The sequence below is a fragment of the Pristiophorus japonicus genome, unplaced genomic scaffold (genome assembly GCF_044704955.1).
Source record: "Pristiophorus japonicus isolate sPriJap1 unplaced genomic scaffold, sPriJap1.hap1 HAP1_SCAFFOLD_350, whole genome shotgun sequence".
Taxonomy (NCBI): Eukaryota; Metazoa; Chordata; class Chondrichthyes; family Pristiophoridae; genus Pristiophorus; species Pristiophorus japonicus.
The window spans coordinates 191,815-213,015 of NW_027253325.1; the positions used below are offsets into that span (position 1 = coordinate 191,815).

General features: G+C 56.5%; 2 protein-coding genes across 3 annotated transcripts in view; one reads left to right on the forward strand and one right to left on the reverse strand.

Moving 5' to 3' along the window:
* Window positions 1-21,201, forward strand: part of LOC139250210 (poliovirus receptor homolog) — a 114,857-nt gene that overhangs the window by 20,027 nt on the left and 73,629 nt on the right. The window lies entirely within an intron of this gene.
* The window catches only part of LOC139250206 (CD276 antigen-like), a 35,823-nt gene continuing 28,764 nt past the window's right edge, over window positions 14,143-21,201 (reverse strand). The window contains exons 4-5 of the mRNA XM_070872701.1: window positions 19,705-19,992; window positions 14,143-15,760 (exon numbers count right to left, since the gene is read on the reverse strand). Of these exons, the coding sequence (XP_070728802.1) occupies window positions 15,612-15,760; window positions 19,705-19,992 (437 nt within the window). The 3' untranslated portion in view covers window positions 14,143-15,611. The remainder of the gene's footprint in view (window positions 15,761-19,704; window positions 19,993-21,201) is intronic.

The following is a 21,201-nucleotide window of genomic DNA, read 5'->3' on the forward strand; positions in this document are numbered from 1 at the left end:
CACGGGGCTTGACGGAGCGAGGTCTTGGTCCTGTGGCAAGGGTTAACCAGGACGACTGGAGGCCAGTCTCCGCCGTTTGTGGGAGCTTGCTGTGCGCAAATTTGTGTTTACCACGTTACGGAGAAAATAGGAGCAGGAGTAGGCCATTCGGCCCTTCGAGTCTGCACCACCATTCTATAAGATCATGGCTGATCCTCTATTGTTTGTTGGACATATTCAAAAGGGAGTTAGATGTGGCCCTTGCGGCTAAAGGGACCAAGGGTGTATGGAGAGAAAGCAGGAAATGGGGTACTGAGGGAATGATCAGCCATGATCCTATTGAATGGTGGTGCAGGCTCGAAGGGCCGAATGGCCTGCTCCTGCACCTATTGTCTATGTAATCTCTTACAATAGTGACCGCGGTTCAAAAACAAAGTTCTTCGTTGGTTGCGGAGCTCCTCGGTACTTGCCCCGAGCAAGACAGAAAGCTCCATGGGAGATGGCAGTTCGTCCTGGGCTCTCTCGGAAGGTTGAGGGTATGGACAGTCCGATGTTCTCTGATGCTCCCCTGGGCCCCTGCCTGGGGTGTGTGTGTGTGTGTGTGTGTGTGTGTACGGCGGGGTAGGGAGGTGAAGAGTAGCCTGCTCAGGACCGTTCGATGAAGGCAATGATCAGGCGGGCGGCCCACACGAAATGCACGATGACCCCAATCAGCACAGCCCCGATGTTGAGCTGCCGTGAGATCATCAGGTTTCGCTGGGCCGAGGCTGTGGTCCCTGCCCGGTTCGCTGACCACGTCTGGAATGCAAAAGGCAGAGTAGGTTCGACGATTACAACAGGGGCCGTGATTCCCCCTCCCCCCAGTCCCCAGCTCCACACTCCCCCCGCCTCTCTCCGCGTCCTCCAACAGCTCAGCACAGGGTTACATCACAACATAAGGAGCAGGAGACCATTCGGCCCCTCGAGCCTGCTCCGCCATCCATTAGAACATCAGAAATAGGAGCAGGAGTCGGCCATTCGGCCCCTCGAGCCTGCTCCGCCATTTAATACGATCATGGCTGATCCCATCATGGACTCAGCTCCACTTCCCTGCCCGCCCCCTTATCCCCTTATCGGTTAAGAAACTGTCTATCTCTGTCTTAAATATATTCAATGTCCCGGCTTCCACAACTCTCTGAGGCAGAGAATTCCACAGATTTACAACCCTCTGAGAGAAGAAATTCCTCCTCATCTCAGTTTTAAAAGGGCGGCCCCTTATTCTAAGACCATGCCCCCTAGTTCTAGTCTCCCCCATCAGTGGAAACATCCTCTCTGCATCCACCTTGTCGAGCCCCCTCATAATCTGATACGTTTCGATAAGATCGCCTCTCATTCTTCTGAACTCCAATGAGTAGAGGCCCAACCTCCTCAACCTTTCCTCATAAGTCAACCCCCTCATCCCCGGAATCAACCAAGTGAACCTTCTCTGAACTGCCTCCAAAGCAAGTATATCCTTTCGTAAATATGGAGACCAAAACTGCACGCAGTACTCCAGGTGTGGCCTCATCAATATCCAATGAGATCGTTACACATTACCAGTTCATCCACTAGGCTCACAATTGCATACCTCACCGTGGATGACCCAGACATAAGACTTAGGAGCAGGAGTCAGCCATTCGGCCCTTCGAGCTTGCTCCACCATTCAATGAGATCACAGCTGATCATCTGCCTCAACTCCAATTTCCCGCTCAATCCCCTCATCCCTCAATTTCCTTAATATCCAAAAATCTACCTTGAATATACTCAAAGACAGATCCTCCAAAGCTCTCTGGGGCATAGAATTCCAAAGATTCACCACCTTCTGAGCAAAGAAGTTTCTCCTTATAGAAATTTACAGCACGGGAGGAGGCCATTCGGCCCATCGTGTCCGTGTTGTGCCGGCCGACCAAGAGCTACCCAGCCTAATCCCACTTTCCAGCTCTCGGTCCGTAGCCCTGCAGGTTACATCACTTCAAGTGTACATCCAAATGTGGTGAGGGTTTCTGCCTCTACCACCCTTTCAGGCAGTGAGTTCCCCCCCAGACCCCCACCACCCTCTGGGTGAAGACATTTCCCCTCAAACCCCCTCTAAACCTCCCCCCAATTACTTTCAATCCACGCCCCCTGGTTGTTGACCCGTCTGCCAAGGGAAACAGGTCCGTCCTATCCACTCTATCCAGGCCCCTCATCATTTTCTACACCTCAATCAGGTCTCCCCTCAGCCTCCTCTGTTCCAAAGTAAACAACCCCAGCCGATCCAATCTTTCCTCATCGCTAAAATTCTCCAGTCCCGGCAACATCCTGGTAAATCTCCTCTGTACCCTCTCCAGTGCAACATCCTGGTAAATCTCCTCTGTACCCTCTCCAGTGCAACATCCTGGTAAATCTCCTCTGTACCCTGTCCAGTGCAACATCCTGGTAAATCTCCTCTGTACCCTCTCCAGTGCAACATCCTGGTAAATCTCCTCTGTATCCTTTCCAGTGCAACATCCTGGTAAATCCCCTCTGTACCCTCTCTAGTGCAACATCCTGGTAAATCTCCTCTGCATCCTCTCTAGTGCAACATCCTGGTAAATCTCCTCTGTACCCTCTCTAGTGCAACATCCTGGTAAATCTCCTCTGCATCCTCTCTAGTGCAACATCCTGGTAAATCTGCTCTGCATCCTCTCTAGTGCAACATCCTGGTAAATCTCCTCTGTACCCTCTCCAGTGCAACATCCTGGTAAATCTGCTCTGCATCCTCTCTCGTGCAACATCCTGGTAAATCTCCTCTGTACCCTCTTTAGTGCAACATCCTGGTAAATCTTCTCTGTACCCTCTCCAGTGTGACATCCTGGTAAATCTCCTCTGTACCCTGTCCAGTGCAACATCCTGGTAAATCTCCTCTATACCCTCTCCAGTGCAACATCCTGGTAAATCTCCTCTGTACCCTCTCTAGTGCAACATCCTGGTAAATCTCCTCTGTACCTTCTCTAGTGCAACATCCCAATAAATCTCCTCTGCAACCTCTCCAGTGCAACATCCTGGTAAATCTCCTCTGTAACCTCTCCAATGCAACATCCTGGTAAATCTCCTCTGTACCCTCTCCAGTGCAATATCCTGGTAAATCTCCTCTGTACCCTCTCCAGTGCAATATCCTGGTAAATCTCCTCAATACTCTCTCCAGTACAACATCCTGGTAAATCTCCTCTGTACCCTCTCCAGTGCAACATCCTGGTAAATCTCTGTACCCTCTCCAGTGCAACATCATGGTAAATCTCCTCTGTACCCTCTCCAGTGCAACATCCTGGTAAATCTCCTCTGTACTCTCTCCAGTGCAACATCCTGGTAAATCTCCTCTGTACCCTCTCTAGTGCAGCATCCTGGTAAATCTCCTCTGTACCCTCTCCAGTGCAACATCCTGGTAAATCTCCTCTGTACCCTCTCCAGTGCAACATCCTGGTAAATCTCCACTGTACCCTCTCCAGTGCAACATCCTGGTAAATCTCCACTGTACCCTCTCCAGTGCAACATCCTGGTAAATCTCCACTGTACCCTCTCCAGTGCAACATCCTGGTAAATCCCCTCTGTACCCTCTCCACTGCAACATCCTGGTAAATCCCCTCTGTACCCTCTATGGTGCAACATCCTGGTAAATCTCCTCTGTACCCTCGCTAGTGCAATCACTTCCTTCCTGTAATGTGGTGACCAGAACTGCACGCATCTCAGTCCTAAATGGCCGGCCCCTTATCCTGAGACTGTGTGACCCCTGGTTCTAGACTCCCCAGCCCGGGGGGAAACACCCTCCCTGTATCTACTCTGTCAAGCCCTGTAAGAATGTTGTACGTTGCAATGAGATCACCTCTCATTCTTCTAAACTCTAGAGAATATCGGCCCAGTCTACTCAATCTCTCCTCATAGGACAATCCCCCCCATCCCGGGAATCAGTCTGGAGAACCTTCGCTGCACTCCCTCTGTGGTAAGTGTATCCTTCCTGAGGTAAGGAGACCGACACTGTGCACAGTACTCCAGGTGTGGTTAAACCGGGGCCCTGTATAATTGCAGTAAGACATCTTTACTCTTATACTCAAACCCTCCTGTAATAAAGGCCAACATACCATTTTCTTTCTCAATCACTTGCGGTTCCTGCCTGTTAACGTTCAGTGATTGGTGTACAACGACACCCAGGTCCCACTGAACACCAAAATTTCCCAATCTCACACCGTTTAAAATATACTCACTGTTCTATTCTTCCTACCAAGATGGGTAACTTCACATTCTCCACATTATATTCCATTTGCCATGTTCTTGCCCACTCACTGAGCCTGTCTATATCCACTTGAAGCCCCTTTGCATCCTCCTCACAACTTTCACAGGTTTAGGGCACACAAACAGGAAATTCAGGCGAACCAGTCCATGCCAGCATTTATGCTCCACTCGAGCCACCTCCTATCTTTACTCCTCTAACTCGATCAGCATAACCCTCTATTCCCTTCACCTCATGTGTCCGTCTAACCTCCCCTTAAATGCATCGATACTATTCGCCTCAACCCCTCCCTGTGGCAGCGAGTTCCACATTCTCACCCAGCTCTGGGTAAAGTAGTTTCTCCTGAATTCCCTCTTCGATTTCTTAGGTGACTGTCGTATATTGAGAACCACCCTTTTTCGCCCTTGATGGAGGAGAGGGTGTGAAGGGGTGAGGAGAGGAGACGGAGAGGGGAAGGACAAGGGTCACGCAACTTAATCCCACTGCCCCGCTCTCTCCCCATAGCCCTGTATCAATCCCCAAACTAATCCCACTGCCCCGCTCTCTCCTCATAGTCCTGTATCAATCCCCAAACTAATCCCACTGCCCCGCTCTCTCCCCATAGTCCTGTATCAATCCCCAAACTAATCCCACTGCCCCGCTCTCTCCTCATAGTCCTGTATCAATCCCCAAACTAATCCCACTGCCCCGCTCTCTCCCCATAGTCCTGTATCAATCCCAAACTAATCTCAACCTCCCGCGCTCTCCCCATAGCCCTGTATCAATCCCCAAACTAATCCCACTGCCCCGCTCTCTCCCCATAGTCCTGTATCAATCCCCAAACTAATCCCACTGCCCCGCTCTCTCTCCATAGCCCTGTATCAATCCCCAAATTAATCCCACTGCCCCGCGCTCTCCCCATAGTCCTGTATCAATCTCCAAACTAATCCCACTGCGCCACTCTCTCCCCATAGCCCTGTATCAATCCCCAAACTAATCCCACTGCCCCACTCTCTCCCCATAGCCCTGTATCAATCCCCAAACTAATCCCACTGCCCCACTCTCTCCTCATAGCCCTGTATCAATCCCCAAAATAATCCCACTGCCCCGCTCTCTCCCCATAGCCCTGTATCAATCCCCAAACTAATCCCACTGCCCCACTCTCTCCCCATAGCCCTGTATCAATCCCCAAAATAATCCCACTGCCCCGCTCTCTCCCCATAGCCCTGTATCAATCCCCAAACTAATCCCACTGCCCCACTCTCTCCTCATAGCCCTGTATCAATCCCCAAACTAACCCCACTGCCCCGCTCTCTCCCCATAGCCCTGTATCAATCCCCAAACTAATCCCACTGCCCCGCTCTCTCCCCATAGTCCTGTATCAATCCCCAAACTAATCCCACTGCCCCGCTCTCTCCCCATAGTCCTGTATCAATCTCCAAACTAATCCCACTGCGCCACTCTCTCCCCATAGCCCTGTATCAATCCCCAAACTAATCCCACTGCCCCGCTCTCTCCCCATAGCCCTGTATCAATCCCCAAACTAATCCCACTGCCCCACTCTCTCCTCATAGCCCTGTATCAATCCCCAAACTAATCCCACTGCCCCTCTCTCTCCTCATAGCCCTGTATCAATCCCAAACTAATCCCACTGCCCCACTCTCTCTCCATAGCCCTGTATCAATCCCCAAACTAATCCCACTGCCCCGCTCTCTCCCCATAGTCCTGTATTAATCCCCAAACTAATCCCACTGCCCCGCTCTCTCTCCATAACCCTGTATCAACCCCAAACTAATCCCATTGCCCCGCTCTCTCTCCATAGTCCTGTATCAATCCCCAAACTAATCCCACTGCCCCGCTCTCTCTCCATAACCCTGTATCAACCCCAAACTAATCCCATTGCCCCGCTCTCTCTCCATAGTCCTGTATCAATCCCCAAACTAATCCCACTGCCCCGCTCTCTCCCCATAGTCCTGTATCAATCCCCAAACTAATCCCACTGCCCCGCTCTCTCCCCATAGTCCTGTATCAATCCCCAAACTAATCCCATTGCCCCGCTCTCTCTCCATAGTCCTGTATCAATCCCCAAACTAATCCCACTGCCCCGCTCTCTCTCCATAACCCTGTATCAATCCCCAAACTAATCCCACTGCCCCGCTCTCTCCCCATAACCCTGTATCAATCCCCAAACTAATCCCACTGCCCCTCTCTCTCCCCATAGCCCTGTATCAATCTCCAAACTAATCCCACTGCCCCGCTCTCTCCCCATAGCCCTGTATCAATCCCCGAACTAATCCCACAGCCCCGCTCTCTCCCCATAGTCCTGTATTAATCCCCAAACTAATCCCACTGCCCCTCTCTCTCCTCATAGCCCTGTATCAATCCCAAACTAATCCCACTGCCCCACTCTCTCTCCATAGCCCTGTATCAATCCCCAAACTAATCCCACTGCCCCGCTCTCTCCCCATAGCCCTGTATCAATCCCCAAACTAATCCCACTGCCCCGCTCTCTCCCCATAGTCCTGTATCAATCCCCAAACTAATCCCACTGCCCCACTCTCTCTCCATAGCCCTGTATCAATCCCCAAACTAATCCCACTGCCCCGCTCTCTCCCCATAGCCCTGTATCAATCCCCAAACTAATCCCACTGCCCCACTCTCTCTCCATAGCCCTGTATCAATCCCAAACTAATCCCACTGCCCCACTCTCTCCCCATAGTCCTGTATCAATCCCCAGACTAATCCCACTGCCCCCCTCTCTCCCCATAGTCCTGTATCAGTCCCCAAACTAATCCCACTGCCCCCCTCTCCTGCTCGAACCCCTGAATCCGCTCAACGCTCCCCCCCCCAGCCCCGCTCCCAGAGAGACGGAGACAGCATGACACTCACTTTTATCGAGTACACGAGAGCGGCGACTCCAAGAGGCAGGAAACAAAACATCATGGCGAAGATGGAGCAGCCCAGATAATCGGGAACATGCCGTGCAGCGGGGGAAGGGACGGCCAGCACCCGAACGACGGAGGAGCAGGGTGCTGGGGCACCCATGGGTGCGGGACCCCCTGAACCGCTACCCCCTTCAGCGCCCGATGCCCGCCGGCCCTCGAGGGCTCGAGTGTCGCTCGCCTCCCCTTCGTCCTGCAGCTCACGGGGGTCTCTGGGGGTCTCAGGCTCCTCCATGCATTGGGGGTCCATCGCCGAGACCCCCAATTCCATCCGTCTGGGTGCACCTGTAACCTTCCTCCTGCACCCTCTCTCTGCCAGCGACGAGTTCTGGGCATTGTAGAGCCAGCCTGGACACCAGCAGCAGCAGGAGGTTTGTGACATCACCTGAGCCACCGACACACAGGCTCCCATTGTCGGCCGGACTTCTCTGCCCCCAGCACACAACACCAGGCATTGTTCAGTCTTTGCTCCTCAAACGAGACAGACTTTCCATAGCCTGATTCCAGAGCTCATCGCGTTATTCAACCAGACACACCGACTCTCACTGGGGTACGGGTCCCACACACACCGACTCTCACTGGGGTACGGGTCCCACACACACTGACTCTCACTGGGGTACAGTCCCACACACACTGACTCTCACTGGGGTACAGTCCCACACACACTGACTCTCACTGGGGTACAGTCCCACACACACTGACTCTCACTGGGGTACAGTCCCACACACACTGACTCTCACTGGGGTACAGTCCCACACACACTGACTCTCACTGGGGTACGGGTCCCACACACACTGACTCTCACTGGGGTACAGTCCCACACACACTGACTCTCACTGGGGTACGGGTCCCACACACACTGACTCTCACTGGGGTACAGTCCCACACACACTGACTCTCACTGGGGTACAGTCCCACACACACTGACTCACACTGGGGTACAGTCCCACACACACTGACTCTCACTGGGGTACGGGTCCCACACACACTGACTCTCACTGGGGTACGGGTCCCACACACACTGACTCTCACTGGGGTACAGTCCCACACACACTGACTCTCACTGGGGTACAGGTCCCACACACACTGACTCTCACTGGGGTACAGTCCCACACACACTGACTCTCACTGGGGTACAGTCCCACACACACTGACTCTCACTGGGGTACAGTCCCACACACACTGACTCTCACTTGGGTACAGTCCCACACACACTGACTCTCACTGGGGTACAGTCCCACACACACTGACTCTCACTGGGGTACAGACCCACACACACCGACTCTCACTGGGGTACGGGTCCCACACACACTGACTCTCACTGGGGTACAGTCCCACACACACTGACTCTCACTGGGGTACAGTCCCACACACACTGACTCTCACTGGGGTACAGTCCCACACACACTGACTCTCACTGGGGTACAGTCCCACACACACTGACTCTCACTGGGGTACAGTCCCACACTCACTGACTCTCACTGGGGTACGGGTCCCACACACACTGACTCTCACTGGGGTACAGTCCCACACACACTGACTCTCACTGGGGTACAGTCCCACACTCACTGACTCTCACTGGGGTACGGGTCCCACACACACCGACTCTCACTGGGGTACGGGTCCCACACACACTGACTCTCACTGGGGTACGGGTCCCACACACACTGACTCTCACTGGGGTACGGGTCCCACACACACTGACTCTCACTGGGGTACGGGTCCCACACACACTGACTCTCACTGGGGTACGGGTCCCACACACACTGACTCTCACTGGGGTACGGGTCCCACACATTGACTCTCACTGGGGTACGGGTCCCACACACACTGACTCTCACTGGGGTACGGGTCCCACACACACTGACTCTCACTGGGGTACAGTCCCACACACACTGACTCTCACTGGGGTACAGTCCCACACTCACTGACTCTCACTGGGGTACGGGTCCCACACACACTGACTCTCACTGGGGTACAGTCCCACACAAACTGACTCTCACTGGGGTACGGGTCCCACACACACTGACTCTCACTGGGGTATGGGTCCCACACACACTGACTCTCACTGGGGTACGGGTCCCACACACACTGACTCTCACTGGGGTACGGGTCCCACACACACTGACTCTCACTGGGGTACGGGTCCCACACACACTGACTCTCACTGGGGTACGGGTCCCACACACACTGACTCTCACTGGGGTACGGGTCCCACACACACTAACTCTCACTGGGGTACGGGTCCCACACACACTGACTCTCACTGGGGTACAGTCCCACACACACTGACTCTCACTGGGGTACGGGTCCCACACACACTAACTCTCACTGGGGTACGGGTCCCACACACACTGACTCTCACTAGGGTACAGTCCCACACACACTGACTCTCACTGGGATACAGTCCCACACACACTGACTCTCACTGGGGTACGGGTCCCACACACACTGACTCACACTGGGGTACAGGTCCCACACACACTGACTCTCACTGGGGTACAGTCCCACACACACTGACTCTCACTGGGGTACAGTCCCACACACACCGACTCTCACTGGGGTACGGGTCCCACACACACTCACTCTCACTGGGGTACAGGTCCCACACACACTGACTCTCACTGGGGTCCGGGTCCAACACACACTGACTCTCACTGGTGTACGGGTCCCACACACACTGACTCTCACTGGGGTACGGGTCCCACACACACTGACTCTCACTGGGGTACGGGTCCCACACACACTGACTCTCACTGGGATACGGGTCCCACACACACTGACTCTCACTGGGGTAAGGGTCCCATACACACTGACTCTCACTGGGGTATGGGTCCCATACACACTGACTCTCACTGGGGTACGGGTCCCACACACACTGACTCTCACTGGGGTACAGTCCCACACACACTGACTCTCACTGGGATACAGTCCCACACACACTGACTCTCACTGGGGTACGGGTCCCACACACACTGACTCACACTGGGGTACAGGTCCCACACACACTGACTCTCACTGGGGTACAGTCCCACACACACTGACTCTCACTGGGGTACAGTCCCACACACACCGACTCTCACTGGGGTACGGGTCCCACACACACTCACTCTCACTGGGGTACAGGTCCCACACACACTGACTCTCACTGGGGTCCGGGTCCAACACACACTGACTCTCACTGGGGTACGGGTCCCACACACACTGACTCTCACTGGGATACGGGTCCCACACACACTGACTCTCACTGGGGTACGGGTCCCATACACACTGACTCTCACTGGGGTACGGGTCCCACACACACTGACTCTCACTGGGGTACGGGTCCCACACACACTGACTCTCACTGGGGTACAGTCCCACACACACTGACTCTCACTGGGGTATGGGTCCCATACACACTGACTCTCACTGGGGTACGGGTCCCACACACACTGACTCTCACTGGGGTACGGGTCCCACAAACACTGACTCTCACTGGGGTATGGGTCCCATACACACTGACTCTCACTGGGGTACAGGTCCCACACACACTGACTCTCACTGGGGTACGGGTCCCACACACACTGACTCTCACTGGGGTACGTGTCCCACACACACTGACTCTCACTGGGATACGGGTCCCACACACACTGACTCTCACTGGGGTACGGGTCCCACACACACTGACTCTCACTGGGGTACGGGTCCCACACACACTGACTCTCACTGGGGTACAGTCCCACACACACTGACTCTCACTGGGGTACAGTCCCACACACACTGACTCACGCTGGGGTACGGGTCCCACACACACTGACTCTCACTGGGGTACAGTCCCACACACACTGACTCTCACTGGGGTACAGGTCACACACACACTGACTCTCACTGGGGTACAGGTCCCACACACACACTGACTCTCACTGGGGTACAGTCCCACACACACTGACTCTCACTGGGGTACAGTCCCACACACACTGACTCTCACTGGGGTACGGGTCCCACACACACTGACTCTCACTGGGGTACAGTCCCACACACACTGACTCTCACTGGGGTACGGGTCCCACACACACTGACTCTCACTGGGGTACAGTCCCACACACACCGACTCTCACTGGGGTACGGGTCCCACATTCACTGACTCTCACTGGGGTACAGTCCCACACACACTGACTCTCACTGGGGTACGGGTCCCACACACACTAACTCTCACTGGGGTACGGGTCCCATACACACTGACTCTCACTGGGGTACAGTCCCACACAAACTGACTCTCACTGGGGTACGGGTCCCACACACACCGACTCTCACTGGGGTACAGTCCCACACACACTGAATCTCACTGGGGTACGGGTCCCACACACACTGACTCTCACTGGGGTACGGGTCCCACACACACTGACTCTCACTGGGGTACGGGTCCCACACACACTGACTCTCACTGGGGTACGGGTCCCACACACACTGACTCTCACTGGGGTACGGGTCCCACACACACTGACTCTCACTGGGGTACAGTCCCACACACACTGACTCTCACTGGGGTACAGTCCCACACACACTAACTCTCACTGGGGTACGGGTCCCACACACACTAACTCTCACTGGGGTATGGGTCCCACACACACTGACTCTCACTGGGGTACGGCTCCCACACACACTGACTCTCACTGGGATACAGTCCCACACACACTGACTCTCACTGGGGTACGGGTCCCACACACACTGACTCTCACTGGGGTACAGTCCCACACACACCGACTCTCACTGGGGTACGGGTCCCACACACACTGACTCTCACTGGGGTACAGGTCCCACACACACTGACTCTCACTGGGGTCCGGGTCCAACACACACTGACTCTCACTGGTGTACGGGTCCCACACACACTGACTCTCACTGGGGTACGGGTCCCACACACACTGACTCTCACTGGGGTCCGGGTCCCACACACACTGACTCTCACTGGGGTACGGGTCCCACACACACTGACTCTCACTGGGGTATGGGTCCCAGACACACTGACTCTCACTGGGGTACGGGTCCCACACACACTGACTCTCACTGGGGTACGGGTCCCACACACACTGACTCTCACTGGGGTACGGGTCCCACACACACTGACTCTCACTGGGGTACAGTCCCACACACACTGACTCTCACTGGGGTACGGGTCCCACAAACACTGACTCTCACTGGGGTATGGGTCCCATACACACTGACTCTCACTGGGGTACGGGTCCCACACACACTGACTCTCACTGGGGTACGGGTCCCACAAACACTGACTCTCACTGGGGTACAGGTCCCACACACACTGACTCTCACTGGGGTACGGTTCCCACACACACTGACTCTCACTGGGGTACAGTCCCACACACACTGACTCTCACTGGGGTACAGTCCCACACACACTGACTCTCACTGGGGTACGGATCCCACACACACTCACTCTCACTGGGGTACAGTACCACACACACTGACTCTCACTGGGGTACAGTCCCACACACACTGACTCACACTGGGGTACAGTCCCACACACACTGACTCTCACTGGGGTACGGGTCCCATACACACTGACTCTCACTGGGGTACGGGTCCCACACACACTGACTCTCACTGGGGTACGGGTCCCACACACACTGACTCTCACTGGGGTACGGGTCCCACACACACTGACTCTCACTGGGGTACGGGTCCCACACACACTGATTCTCACTGGGGTACGGGTCCCACACACACTGACTCTCACTGGGGTACAGTCCCACACACACTGACTCTCACTGGGGTACAGTCCCACACACAGTGACTCTCACTGGGGTACAGGTCCCACACACACTGACTCTCACTGGGGTACGGGTCCCACACACACTGACTCTCACTGGGGTACAGTCCCACACACACTCACTCTCACTGGTGTACAGTCCTACACACACTGACTCACACTGGGGTACAGTCCCACACACACTGACTCTCACTGGGGTATGGGTCCCATACACACTGACTCTCATTGGGGTACGGGTCCCACACACACTGACTCTCACTGGGGTACGGGTCCCACACACACTGACTCTCACTGGGGTACGGGTCCCACACACACTGACTCTCACTGGGTTCCAGGTCCAACACACACTGACTCTCACTGGGGTACGGGTCCCACACACACTGAGTCTCACTGGGGTACGGGTCCCACACACATTGACTCTCACTGGGCTACGGGTCCAACACACACTGACTCTCACTGGGGGTACGGGTCCCACACACACAGACTCTCACTGGGGTACAGTCCCACACACACTGACTCTCACTGGGGTACAGTCCCACACACACTGACTCTCACTGGGGTACGGGTCCCACACACACTGACTCTCACTGGGGTACAGTCCCACACACACTGACTCTCACTGGGGTACAGTCCCACACACACTGACTCTCACTGGGGTACAGGTCGCACACACACTGACTCTCACTGGGGTACGGGTCCAACACACACTGACTCTCACTGGTGTACGGGTCCCACACACACTGACTCTCACTGGGGTACAGGTCCCACACACACTGACTCTCACTGGGGTACAGTCCCACACACACTGACTCTCACTGGGGTACAGTCCCACACACACTGACTCTCACTGGGGTACAGTCCCACACACACTGACTCTCACTGGGGTACAGTCCCACACACACTGACTCTCACTGGGGTACAGTCCCACACACACTGACTCTCACTGGGGTACAGGTCCCACACACACTGACTCTCACTGAGGTACGGGTCCCACACACACTGACTCTCACTGGGGTACGGGTCCCACACACACTGACTCTCACTGGGGTACGGGTCCCACACACATTGACTCTCACTGGGGTACAGGTCCCACACACACTGACTCTCACTGGGGTACAGGTCCCACACACACTGACTCTCACTGGGGTAAGGGTCCCACACACACTGACTCACAGTGTGGGGTTGAATGAATGGCCTGGATCTCTATGTTTAATGTCTTTTAGTTCAAACAGTCAGTATCTAAAATCAGATTAAACTAATGTAAGCACAGTTACAGACAGTGAGTTACGGACAACGATATCACATAATACAGTTGGAGCCACCAGTCACTAAATCCCAAATTCCTCCTGTTGCTTCAGCTGAGGACGCTGTGGAAGGTTTGGCAGAGGTTACGACAGACTTGAGGAGTTTTCTTGAAATCTAGAAATACATCGATGATGCCATCAAGAGTCAGTTGAAGAAAGACTTGCCTTTATATCGTGCCTTTCATGACTATCATGGCCAGAGGCAGTCCCTCGGAATCGAGGAAGACTTGCTTCCACTCTTAACACGAGGCCTTCGGTGGCTGAACAGCCCAATACGGGAACCACAGTCCCTGTCACAGGTGGGACAGATAGACGTTGAGGGAAGGGGAGGGTGGGACAGATAGACGTTGAGGGAAGGGGAGGGTGGGACAGATAGACGTTGAGGGAAGGGGAGGGTGGGACAGATAGACGTTGAGGGAAGGGGGAGGGTGGGACAGATAGACGTTGAGGGAAGGGGAGGGTGGGACAGACAGACGTTGAGGGAAGGGGAGGGTGGGACAGACAGATGTTGAGGGAAGGGGAGGGTGGGACAGATAGACGTTGAGGGAAGGGGAGGGTGGGACAGATAGACGTTGAGGGAAGGGGAGGGTGGGACAGATAGACGTTGAGGGAAGGGGAGGGTGGGACAGACAGACATTGAGGGAAGGGGAGGGTGGGACTGGTTTGCCGCACGCTCCTTCCGCTGCCTGCGCTTGGTTTCTGCACGCTCTCAGCGACGAGACTCGAGGTGCTCAGCGCCCTCCCGGATGCACTTCCTCCACTTAGGGCGGACTGGTCTTTGGGCCCAGGGACTCCCAGGTGTCGGTGGGGATGTTGCACTTTATCAGGGAGGCTTTGAGGGTGGTCCCTTGTAACGTTTCCTCTGCCCACCTTTGGCCCGTTTGCCCGTGAAGGAGTTCCGAGTAGAGCGCTCGCTTTGGGGAGTCTCGTGTCTGGGGGACATGCGGACAATGTGGCCCTGCCCAGCGGAGCTGGTCGAGTGTGGTCAGTGCTTCGATGCTGGGGATGTTGGCCTGGTCGAGGACGCTAACGTTGGTGCGTCTGTCCTCACGGGGGATTTGTAGGATCTTGCGGAGACAGCGTTGGTGGTATTTCTCCAGCGACTCGAGGTGTCTACTGTACATGGTCCATGTCTCTGAGCCATACAGGAGGGCGGGTATCACTACAGCCCTGTAGACCATGAGCTCGCTGGTGGATTTGAGGGCCTGGTCTTCGAACACTCTTATCCTCAGGTGACCGAAGGCTGCACTGGCGCACTGGAGGCGGTATTGGATCTCGTTGTCGATGTCTGCCCTTGTTGATAGGAGGCTCCCGATGTATGGGAAGTGGAATGTTTGTAGCCCAGTACCCCACTGAACGCCACCCACCCTCGCTCAAACAGCCAAGTTCCTCCCTGTAGTCCTGTCCCTCAGATGTGTGAAGTAGGTAAGTAAGACGACGCAGGTTATCAGCGCGGCAGGGATAATCCCATACAGCAAATGTTGCCTGTCCCTTCGTGGCCTTGCAGTAACGTCACACGACCCTGTCAAAAAGGAACAGGAAAGGAGAGATCAGGATGTGCAGCCAAACTCTGGGAAAAGGTTCATTCCACGACCCGCTGTCTTATCCCGGGGACCCTCTTCACCAACACCCTGACTGGCATCACAGTCGCTCAGCGGGTTGAGCACACCCTCGCCCTCTCCCCCGCCTCTGAGTCACAGGGTTCATCGGTTCGAGCCCCCACTCCAGAGACTCGAGCCCCGTGATCCAGGGCCATACACTCCCCCCATCGCCAGTACTGAGGGAGTGCCGCACTGTCGGAGGGACAGTACTGAGGGAGCCCCGCACTGTCGGAGGGACAGTACTGAGGGAGCGCCGCACTGTCGGAGGGGCAGTACTGAGGGAGTGCCGCACTGTCGGAGGGGCAGTACTGAGGGAGCGCCGCACTGTCGGAGGGCAGTACTGAGGGAGTGCCGCACTGTCGGAGGGCAGTACTGAGGGAGTGCCGCACTGTCGGAGGGGCGGTACTGAGGGAGTGCCGCACTGTCGGAGGGCAGTACTGAGGGAGTGCCGCACTGTCGGAGGGGCAGTACTGAGAGAGCTCCGCACTGTCGGAGGGGCAGTACTGAGAGAGCTCCGCACTGTCGGAGGGGCAGTACTGAGGGAGCGCCGCACTGTCGGAGGGGCAGTACTGAGGGAGTGCCGCACTGTCGGAGGGGCAGTACTGAGAGAGCTCCGCACTGTCGGAGGAGCAGTACTGAGGGAGCGCCGCACTGTCGGAGGGACAGTACTGAGGGAGTGCCGCACTGTCGAAGGGCCAGTACTGAGGGAGTGCCGCACTGTCGGAGGAGCAGTACTGAGGGAGTGCCGCACTGTCGGAGGGCCAGTACTGAGGGAGTGCCGCACTGTCGGAGGGGCAGTGCTGAGGGAGCACCGCACTGAGGGAGCGGCGCACTGTCGGAGGGGCAGTACTGAGGGAGCGCCGCACTGTCGGAGGGGCAGTACTGAGGGAGTGCCGCACTGTCGGAGGGCAGTACTGAGGGAGTGCCGCACTGTCGGAGGGCAGTACTGAGGGAGTGCCGCACTGTCGGAGGGGCGGTACTGAGAGAGCTCCGCACTGTCGGAGGGACAGTACTGAGGGAGTGCCGCACTGTCGGAGGGGCGGTACTGAGGGAGCGCCGCACTGTCGGAGGGGCGGTACTGAGGGAGTGCCGCACTGTCAGATCTAGAACAATCACACCCATACAAAAATAGGCCGTGTGGTTGATAATGAAGGAGGAAGCTGGGGACTGCAGGAAGATATCGATGAACTGGTCGGGTGGGCAGAGCAGGGGCAAATGCATTTCAAACCGGAGCAGTGTGAGGTAATGCATTTGGGGAGGGCTAACAAGGCAAGTGAATACACATTAAATGGTCGGACACTGAGAAGTGTAGAGGAACACAGGGACCTGGGAGTGCAGGTCCACAGATCCCTGAAGGTAGCAGGTCAGGTAGATAAGGTGGTTAAGAAGGCATACGGAATACTTGCCTTTATTAGGCATGGAATACAAGAGCAGGGAGGTTATGCTTGAACTGTGTAAAACACTGGTTAGGCCACAGCTGGAGTACTGCGTGCAGTTCTGGTCACCACATTACAGGAAGGATGTTATTGCACTGGAGAGGGTATAGAGGAGATTTACCAGGATGTTACACTGGAGAGGGTACAGAGGGGATTTACCAGGATGTTGCACTAGAGAGGATACAGAGGAGATTTAACAGGATGTTGCACTGGAGAGTGTACAGAGGAGATTTACCAGGATGTTGCACTGTAGAGGGTACAGAGGGGATTTACCAGGATGTTGCACTGGAGAGGGTACAGAGGGGATTTACCAGGATGTTACACTGGAGAGGGTACAGAGGAGATTTACCAGGATGTTGCACTGGAGAGGGTACAGAGGAGATTTACCAGGATGTTGCACTGGAGAGGGTACAGAGGAGATTTACCAGGATGTTGCACTGGAGAGGGTACAGAGGAGATTTACCAGGATGTTGCACTGGAGAGGGTACAGAGGAGATTTACCAGGATGTTGCACTGGAGAAGGTACAGAGGAGATTTACCAGGATGTTGCACTGGAGAGGGTACAGAGGAGATTTACCAGGATGTTGCACTACAGAAGGTACAGCAGAGATTTATCAGGATGTTGCACTGGAGAGGGTACAGAGGAGATTTGCCAGGATGTTGCACTGGAGAGGGTACAGAGGAGATTTACCAGGATGTTGCACTGGAGAGGGTACAGAGGAGATTTACCAGGATGTTGCACTGGAGAGGGTACAGAGGAGATTTACCAGGATGTTGCACTGGAGAGGGTACAGAGGAGATTTACCAGGATGTTGCACTGGAGAGGGTACAGAGGAGATTTACCAGGATGTTGCACTAGAGAGGGTGCAGAGGAGATTTACCAGAATGTTGCACTAGAGAGGGTACAGAGGAGATTTATCAGGATGTTGCACTGGAGAGGGTACAGAGGAGATTTACCAGGATGTTGCACTAGAGAGGGTACAGAGGAGATTTACCAGGATGTTGCACTGGAGAGGGTACAGAGGAGATTTACCAGGATGTTGCACTGGAGAGGGTACAGAGGAGATTTACCAGGATGTTGCACTGGAGAGGGTACAGAGGAGATTTACCAGGATGTTGCCAGGACTGGAGAATTTTAGCGATGAGGAAAGATTGGATAGGCTGGGGTTGTTTACTTTGGAACAGAGGAGGCTGAGGGGAGACCTGATTGAGGTGTATAAAATGATGAGGGGCCTGGATAGAGTGGATAGGACGGACCTGTTTCCCTTGGCAGAGGGGTCAACAACCAGGGGGCGTGGATTGAAAGTAATTGGGGGGAGGTTTAGAGGGGGTTTGAGGGGAAGTGTCTTCACCCAGAGGGAGGTGGGGGTCTGTGGGGGAACTCACGGCCTGAAAGGGGGGTAGAGGCAGAAACCCTCACCACATTTGGATGTACACTTGAAGTGCTGTAACCTGCAGGGCTACGGACCGAGAGCTGGAAAGTGGGATTAGGCTGGGTAGCTCTTGGTCGGCCGGCACAACACGGACACGATTTGCCGAATGGCCTCCTTCTGTGCTGTAAATTTCTAACGATTTCATCATCAGAGGCAGTCCCTCGCAATCGAGGGAGACTCGCCTCCACTCTTAACACGAGTCCTTTGGTGACTGAACAGTCCAATACGGGAACCACAGTCCCTGTCACAGGTGGGACAGACAGACGTTGAGGGAAGGGGAGGGTGGGACAGATAGACGTTGAGGGAAGGGGAGGGTGGGACAGATAGACGTTGAGGGAAAGGGAGGATGGGACAGATAGACGTTGAGGGAAGGGGAGGGTGGGACAGACAGACGTTGAGGGAAGGGGAGGGTGGGACTGGTTTGCCGCACGCTCCTTCCGCTGCCTGCGCTTGGTTTCTGCACGCTCTCGGCGACGAGACTCGAGGTGCTCAGCGCCCCTCCCGGATGCACTCCCTCCACTTAGGGCGGACTGGTCTTTGGGCCCAGGGACTCCCAGGTGTCGGTGGGGATGTTGCACTTTATCAGGGAGGCTTTGAGGGCGGTCCCTTGTAACGTTTCCTCTGCCCACCTTTGGCTCGTTTGCCCGTGAAGGAGTTCCGAGTGGAGCGCTCGCTTTGGGGAGTCTCGTGTCTGGGGGACATGCGGACAATGTGGCCCTGCCCAGCGGAGCTGGTCGAGTGTGGTCAGTGCTTCGATGCTGGGGATGTTGGGCCTGGTCGAGGACGCTAACGTTGGTGCGTCTGTCCTCCCGGGGGATTTGCAGGATCTCGCGGAGACAGCGTTGGTGGTATTTCTCCAGCGACCGATTGTGTGATGGTGGAACAAGATGAATGTTGTAACGTTGGGGAAGTGGTCAAGGAATCAGGTTAGTCCCCACAAGGTGAGGGTTGAATTCTGTGACGTAAGACCCTGTGTGAATCCAGTTGCTCACTTACCCAGGATGGCCATCGACCTGGTGATGCGTTGGTCAAGCAGCGGGTTGCTCAGGGTGAAGGTATATTTGGCCCCGGCTCTCCCCGCGTGGTTCAGTCGGCTGGAGACGGTGTACAGGCCCGCCGGACACCTGTCGAAGTGTGTCTCGGTGATGTGGGTGATGTTGTGGCCCCGCTGGTCGGCCCAGCTCACCTCGGGCCGCGGGAACCCCCCCAGGGCCCACAGGCTGACCAGTCCCGCCCCCGAGCAGTTCCGCAGGTCGAGGGTCAACTGCGGCTCACCGCACGGTGCTGCAACACGGGAGGGAGACCCATCACTCGCTGCCTCGCTCGGCGCCCCTCCCCCTCCTCCATCCCTCCCCCGCACTCCCCCCTCCCCCGCCCCCATCCCGCCCCCGTTTCCCACTCCCCCTCCCCCATCCCTCCCCCGCACTCCCCCCTCCCCCATCCCTCCCCCGTTCCCCCCTCCCCCATCCTCCCCCGTTCCCCACTCCCCCTCCCCCATCCCTCCCCGTTCCCCACTCCCCATTCCCTCCCCCATCCCTCCCCCGGTCCCCACTCCCCACTCCCCATCCCTCCCCCGTTCCCCACTCCCCAGTCCCTCCCCGTTCCCCACTCCCCATTCCTCCCCCGTTCCCCACTCCCCACTCCCCCATCCCTCCCCCGTTCCCCCTCCCCATCCCTCCCCCGCACTCCCCCCTCCCCCATCCCTCCCCCGCACTCCCCCCTCCCCCATCCCTCCCCCGCGTTCCCCACTCCCCCATCCCTCCCCCGTTCCCCCCCTCCCCCATCCCTCCCCCGCACTCCCCCCTCCCCCATCCCTCTCCCGTTCCCCACCCCCCCTCCCCTATCCCTCCCCCGTTCCCCACTCCCCCATCCCTCCCCCGGTCCCCCTCCCCCAGCCCTCCCCCGCACTCCCCCCTCCCCCATCCCTCCCCCGTTCCCCACTCCCCCTCCCTATCCCTCCCCCACACTCCCCACTCCCCCCTCCCCCATCCCTCTCCCGTTCCCCACTCCCCCCTCCCCTATCCCTCCCCCGTTCCCCACTCCCCCATCCCTCCCCCGTTCCCCCCTCCCCATCCCTCCCCGCACTCCCCCCTCCCCCATCCCTCTCCCGTTCCCCACTCCCCCCTCCCCTATCCCTCCCCCGTTCCCCACTCCCCCATCCCTCCCCGTTCCCCCCTCCCCCATCCCTCCCCGCACTCCCCCCTCCCCCATCCCTCCCCCGTTCCCCACTCCCCCTCCCCCCATCCCTCCCCGCACTCCCCCTCCCCCATCCCTCCCCCGTTCCCCACTCCCCCCATCCCTCCCCCGTTCCCCCCTTCCCCATCCCTCCCCCGCACTCCCCCCTCCCCCATCCCTCCCCGTTCCCCACTCCCCCCTCCCCAATCCCTCCCCCGCACTCCCCCTCCCCCATCCCTCCCCCGCACTCCCCACTCCCCCCTCCTCCATCCCTCCCCTCCCCCCACACCCCCCACCCCTCCCCCACACCCCTCCCCC